Here is a 6,590-nt window from a genome sequence, read left to right as displayed (position 1 = left end):
CTCTCTCTTCTCTCTCTCTCTCTCTCTCTCTCTCTCTCTCTCTCTCTCTCACACACACACACACACACACACATACAATATCAAGTACAGATACTCGCATACACGCACACAATTTTCCCACTCACCAACTATGCCAGCAACAAGCAACATCAGGAGCTATCAGAAACCAGGTACACAGTTCACCTCCAACCTCACCATGAGCCCAGAGCTAAGGGTACTGAGAGATGGGAACATAAGCCCTTTCCCCAAGAATAGAAACCCTTTGGTCTGAAGGACATGGCCTAGTTGATCTGTGGCAGGGGGCCAGGCAGAAATTCACATGCTATAAAGGGAGGGGGCCCAAAATATTCCCTGTCTTAGCATCTCAGTTTTTATCATTAGAGATTCATATTTTTGGCCTCAGATAAAAGTTCCGTGAAATTACGGATCACTTTTCTATTTACCTTACTGCACACTGCCGCTTGCCAACTGGTCAAAAACTTCCACGCCTGCCCTGACCGGTTTGGCTCAGTGGATAAAGTGCTGGCCTACAGACTGAAGGGTCCTAGGTTCGATTCCGGTCAAGGGCATGTACCTTGGTTTCGGGCACATCCCCATGGGAGGTGTGCAGGAGGCAGCTGATCGATGTTTCTCTCTCATCGATGTTTCTAACTCTCTACCCCTCTCCCTTCCTCTCTGTAAAAAATTAATAAAATATATTTTTTTAAAAACTCCCACTCCTGTCATTTCCACTTTTTATTCTCTAAGCCCCATCCCTCCTGTTTATCCTTACAGTCCCATCTTAGCTCTTGTCTCCCCAGTAGCATGAGCTATTGTCCTATCCTCCTCACTGGTCTCCCTACTCTTGTCCCCTGCCATCCTTTCAAGGGCAGATTGGTCTTCTTCTCCTTTTTTTTTAAAAAAAAATATATATTTTATTGATTTTTTACAGAGAAGAAGGGAGAGGGAATAGAGAGTTAGAAACATCAATGAGAGAAAAACATTGATCAGCTGCCTCCTGCACACCCCCTCCTGGGGATGTGCCCGCAACCAAGGTACATGCCCTTGACTGGAATCGAACCTGGGACCCTTCAGTCGGCAGGCCGACGCTCTATCCACTGAGCCAAACCGGTTAGGGCCAGATTGGTCTTCTAAACCACAAAAGTGATCATGTCCCTTGCCTGTTTTTTGTTTTGATTTCTTTCTTTTTCCCCTTCCCCTTTTCTGTTTAAAATCTTTCCAAAGCTTCCCATTGCCTTCTGGATAAAATCAAGTTATCAACCCCACCCCCACCCCAAAAGCTGTCAGTCTGGCATTCACAAAGATTCTTCTTCACCCCACGGCAACAATGCTCCCTCAAGGAAGGAAGTCTTCCCCAATGACCAAGCTAGGTTATGTGCTTCCTCTGGGCCCTGCTATCCCTGTCTTCCCTTTTATCACAAAAGGAGTCCTAGCTTACCGTGCAGTGACTGTCTGGGTCTAGGACTATATCCTGTATGAATGAAATGCTAAGGGCAAGTCCATGTTCAATTCAATGCCCCTGACACAGAACCTCTACTCCTGGGTCCTCAAAAAAGGCCTGGTGGACTGCTCCTGGAGGCAGGAAGTCCATCTAGGTTTCTAGCTGGCAGAGCTCTGAGTGGACACAAGGAGGCCAGAGACAGAATCCAAGCTAGAATATCCCATAGCAGGGCCTGGGGTCCTCCCAGGTCAGGCCCCCAGTCTGAGCTATAGCTGTTACTTCTCCTAGCTCCTGGCCTCGTCTTACTTCTTCAGTCCTGGATCCCCTTCCAGTCTGGTCTTTCTTCACTCTCCTTCTCCCTCTCATGATCTCTCTTACCTATTCCCACTCCCTTCCCTTCACCCTCTCCCCTTTGCTCCCTTGCACTCCCTATAATCCTCTTCTACTCTAGGAGGACTGTGACTCTACTTTCTGAGTCCCTCCCCGCAACCTCCCCAACTCTGACTTGCCCGCCACCATCCTTTTATCTCTTCCCCCTCTCTCTAACCCTCCACCTTCTTGCCTACTCTTTGATTTTGCCCTTATCTCTATCTCCCGACCTGGCACTGACCCAGTGCTGGGGAGCATGGCACTCACCCCACAGTCAGTGGCCACCGTGTACTCAAAGTGGAACATCAGGGACCAGATGATGCAGAAGAAGAAACCGAACACAGGGAAAGTGATGAGCCACCAGAGCATGGCTGTGAAGCGAAGCCGGAAGATGGTCCCATCAGGGTCCAAGGGCTGGGAGGCCGCAGAGAACATTCTGTAGGAACTGGTGCCTAGGCAGGGCAAGGGATACAACATAGGGCCTGGTGGGATACCTAGGCATGGGAAAGTAAGGCCTTTTCCAGAGCTACTCGGGGTATAGAAAGAGTCAAAAGAGTAGAACAACATAAGGAAAAAAGAAAAATAATGCAGAAGAAAACGAGGTGCAGAGGGAGATGAGGTAAGAGCAGCAGAGATAGACAGGGTCAGCTCTTAGGAATCCCCTTGGTACACTGATCCTATACAGCCACTCTTGAAGAGTCTGGAAAATAGAGGCTCCTAGTGGCCTGGACAGGAAAGCTCTGATGGCCCACCTCATTCTCACTACCTTCATACCCACTCAGAAGAGTCAGAGGTGGAAGGGTATTATTCCCATTCCACAGAATGGGAGACTGAGGCCCAACACTATGCCAGGATCAATTATTAGAACTAAGGCCTCTTGCCACCTGGCAACTTAAGGCTCCAATCAAGGCTTTCTTCTGGTCAAGGATCCTAGGAAAAGGACCCTAGCTCAGACTGGCCCAAGCCCTCCCACTGACCCTGTCTGACCACATTCCAGCTCTTTACCCATGTTCAACTAGGAACAGTGGGCGTGCCTCAGACCTACTTCAATGGGACCACAGGCTACCAGCCATCCCACCCACAGGCTCAGAATGATCCAGCCTCAGGCCAGCAGTATACCCTGATCCCAAGATACCAGGGTCCCTCTGAGGCCCAGACTTCTATCTCCTTTCTCTCTAAGAAGACCATGTCACCCACTTCAAGATTTACAGGAATCTGAGGATAATGGAAACCTTCTCTACTTGGCTTGAGCCTGCTGTGTTGGACCACACCTAGGTGGACAGACCTAGACCCAGGGAACTGGGCTGCTTCTGCTCCCTTCTCCCTCTAGGCAAAGAACTCCCTTTCTACACCCTACTGTCCCAACCACCATGGCGGGGGGAGATGGGGGAGAGTGGACAAAGATGATTTTGTATTAAAATGCCCAAGACCAAATCTCCCCTTGGGACTCATACCTCCCTCCATTAGGAAACCCCAGCCCATTAGTCTAGCTCACCATCAGGAATTGGGACAGGGGAAGGGCTGGGGAAGGGAGGGGTGCACTGAGCAACACTCACACTGGGTGCTGAAGGGTCCGGAGCTTGGGTTGAGTGCTTTAGCCAGACTGAGACTGTTTCAAGTCTAGAGGGTCCCACCCCCAGCTCCTCAGGGCCGGCCTCCCCGCCCACAGAGTTCCCAGATCTCCACGCCTGCTCAGGCAGACAACCTCCCTAGGACAATAAGGCCACATCATCAATTTTGGAACACTCTGAAAAGGTAAGGAGAGATAGTGGCTAAGGTCAGCTCACAACAGCTTCCTTGCCAGAGATGGGGGTTGGGAGTTTGTCTAACAATACAGGTAGGTTTCTGGAAAGGGAAAAGTAGAAAACAGAATAGGATTTCACCATTTTTTGTTGGAACAGGAATGAGTTTGTTGCTGGGCATCATTGGAGAGCTAATCTTAGGACAATAGATTCATGATCCAAAAGAGATCTAGACAGGCCTGAATATGAGCTATCGGAATCCAGCCTGGACAGATGCAGAAACAGCTATTGGCAGCTCAGGCTGCATTAAGAGAGGCCTAACAGTCTATAATAGGAAAGGAACAGTCCTGTTTTTGCCTGTACTGCCCAGTCCATAGGAAGTCCTATGCCCAGATTAGGGCCTAGCATGGAGAGAACAGTGGCCAACAGCGCCTGAAGGAACTAGAGTTATGCTACCTAAGAGTAGGCTCACGGACTCCCATCTCTGCAGGGCTGGCTGGAAACCAGGAGGAAAGAGTAGCTCTAAGGCTCCCGAAGCAGAGATTCACCCAGAAGAGAGTGTATGCTCACTATAAGAGCGAGCTTGCTAATTGTTAGCTACTAAGCCTCGTCAGAATAGGCTGCCTGGGGAGGAAGAAAACTCCGCATCACTGGGGATGTGCAAGCAGAAGTAAAGTCATCTAAGTATAGATATGTTAAACTAAGGTTACTTCTTTCATTCCTAGGGTTGGCCATGCCTTGGAAATTCAGGGTGAAAAATTCAGAGGATATACAAAAATCCCCAGGGAGATCCAACATGGTAATCCCAGGGAGTGGGAACATAATACCCCCAGGGTTGCTAGGCCTAGTTCTGCCCAGAGGGACCAGAACTGCCCCTCCTACCGCTACCTATAATTTAGCTACATAACCAGTATGCCAAGAATGGGTCATAGAGATGCCAGATATGCCGAGGTTATTGTTCCCATTAGCCCTCGGAGCCAGGCATGAAGGGCAGAGCAAACAGCCTACATTTAATTCCATATGCTGTACAAATATTATGACTTTCTATATGGACTATGACTGCATTATACCATGCCTTCCTTTTCCCAGAGCACTGGGCTGGGGGTCTAATTCACTTATTCAACAAATACTGGTTCAGATGTAGTGCTCACCTTCAAGGAGCTTGCATTCTGGTGGGAAAGATACACAAATATAAGGTGATAGAACTGTGTGAGAGAGAATACAGGGTACTGTGGGTACCCAGAGGAGGGAGTGGTTAAGTTTGCCCCAAGGAAGCTGAAGAAGGCTTTTTGGAGGAGGATACACCTCAGCAGGATGTTGCGGGATGAAGAGGAGTTGGCCAGGATAATAGAAACATTTGGTGTATTATCTAAGATGAGAAGTAGTCTTGGATCTTTTCTAAGGTGAGAACTAGGTCTTGGAACTAGGTCCCCCTTAGATCACCTGGTCACCCTCTTTCTCCTAGTTCTGTTCTTTCTGAGAGCTCCCAGCCTGGCTCCCCATTGCTCAAGGCCCATGATTACCCATTGACAAATCAAGAGGGAAAACTTCAAGTCCTATGAACAAAAGAAGTGCCCCACCTCTACCCCCAGCCAGTGGAGTCACAGTGGACTCCACTGCTAGTCACAGCCCTTTTTCTGGAGCAAATGCTCTTTATAGGACTGGAAGTCTTCAGAGCTCTTGCTGAGGCTAATGCAAAAGTCCATGTCCAGGCCCTGCCTCTTTTCTACTTAGAGCACATAGGTAAATTCCTCCCCTGTTCTGTCTTCCACCCTGACAATTTCCTTCTCTTCCTCACCCTTTACATTTCATAAATCACCTTCCTATTCTTCCTCTACCCGGAGCTCTATACTAGTAGACATGGGGAAATGGAGGCTTTATTTGTTGTCTCAGGTAATATAGAGAGTTAGTGGATAAACTAGGAGTATAACAAAAGTAAACACAGGTCTCACCCCCTTTACTCCAATTTCCTCTAGAGAAAGAATTCTCACATTTTTCTTCCTGGCCCACCATCCCATATTGCTGTCCAGAAGGTACATGGCCATCTGTGAAACCTCAGAGGGCATGGGACCTACCCCGGAACAGAGACTCATAATCAGATCCCCATCCAGACAGGCACAAATACAGTCTCTCTCACACACATACCCAACTCAAAGCCATTATAGTCATGTCCCTTACAATTACACACACATATACATAATCACATTCCCATAGAAACTGGCACCAGCCCACAGTGCCACACTAAGAGACTCCAAATGCCCTCTAGCCTAGTCCTGTTCTCTCTCCACCCCCCAGAAACTCTGCATCTCCTGAATCTGCCCCTCTATGAAGATTCGGTTCTGCTGCAGCTGCCCAACTTCAGCCCCCAGCCCCCAGCAACCTCCATGAAGGTAGAGGGAGACTAATCCTTGTGACCTCAATTTGCAGGCATCCCCCCAGCAGTCCAGTATGTTCGATGGACCCCATTGCTTATCCTGTCACAAAAGAACTAGGATCCAAAATAAATCCAATATGAGGTATCAGTGCCCCCAATCCCTACCCCACAGTGTGTAGCCGTAGTCTCCTTGAAGTGGAAGAGCAGGGACCAGAGGATGCAGAAGAGGAAGGCGATAAGTGGACAGCAGACTGTGCCCAGGGCCACCATGGTGAAGCGGAGCCGGAACAGGGTCCCATCCCGGTCCAGTGATAGTGGAACCTGGTACATCTTGTCAGACCTGGGGATGGAGGGGTGTGTTGTCAGGGCCCAAGGCAGCAAGGTGAAGTCAGCTCTTGTGCTCAGTCCTCCCAGAAGGAAGCCATCTAGCCCCCAAGCTTGGACAGCTCCTCGCCTAGATGAGGAAGACTGACTTGGAAACCCATGAGAACATTTACCCTCAATTTCAGAGGACAGTGAAGCAGACCTGTGCTGCAATGAAATGTGAATAGATTGGAAGACCTCCTCTTCCCTATGCCTAGGACTACAGGAACTGGTTTAACTAGTCTCTCTTATTTCAGGAACCAATCCTATAAGCCTTCTAGCAGGCAGAAAGGTCCATCCC

At 49.0% G+C, this 6,590-nt stretch overlaps 1 protein-coding gene across 6 annotated transcripts in view; it reads right to left on the bottom strand.

Moving 5' to 3' along the window:
* The window catches only part of PGAP2 (post-GPI attachment to proteins 2), a 19,206-nt gene that overhangs the window by 4,376 nt on the left and 8,240 nt on the right, over positions 1-6,590 (bottom strand). For all 6 annotated transcript variants that reach the window (XM_015562192.1, XM_006761047.2, XM_006761051.2 and 3 more), the window contains one exon: positions 6,092-6,266. In XM_015562192.1, the coding sequence (XP_015417678.1) occupies positions 6,092-6,256 (165 nt within the window). In that variant the 5' untranslated portion in view covers positions 6,257-6,266. The remainder of the gene's footprint in view (positions 1-6,091; positions 6,267-6,590) is intronic.

Source organism: Myotis davidii, unplaced genomic scaffold (assembly GCF_000327345.1).
Source record: "Myotis davidii unplaced genomic scaffold, ASM32734v1 scaffold1377, whole genome shotgun sequence".
NCBI lineage: Eukaryota > Metazoa > Chordata > Mammalia > Chiroptera > Vespertilionidae > Myotis > Myotis davidii.
This window is presented reverse-complemented; position numbering and strand designations above follow the sequence as displayed.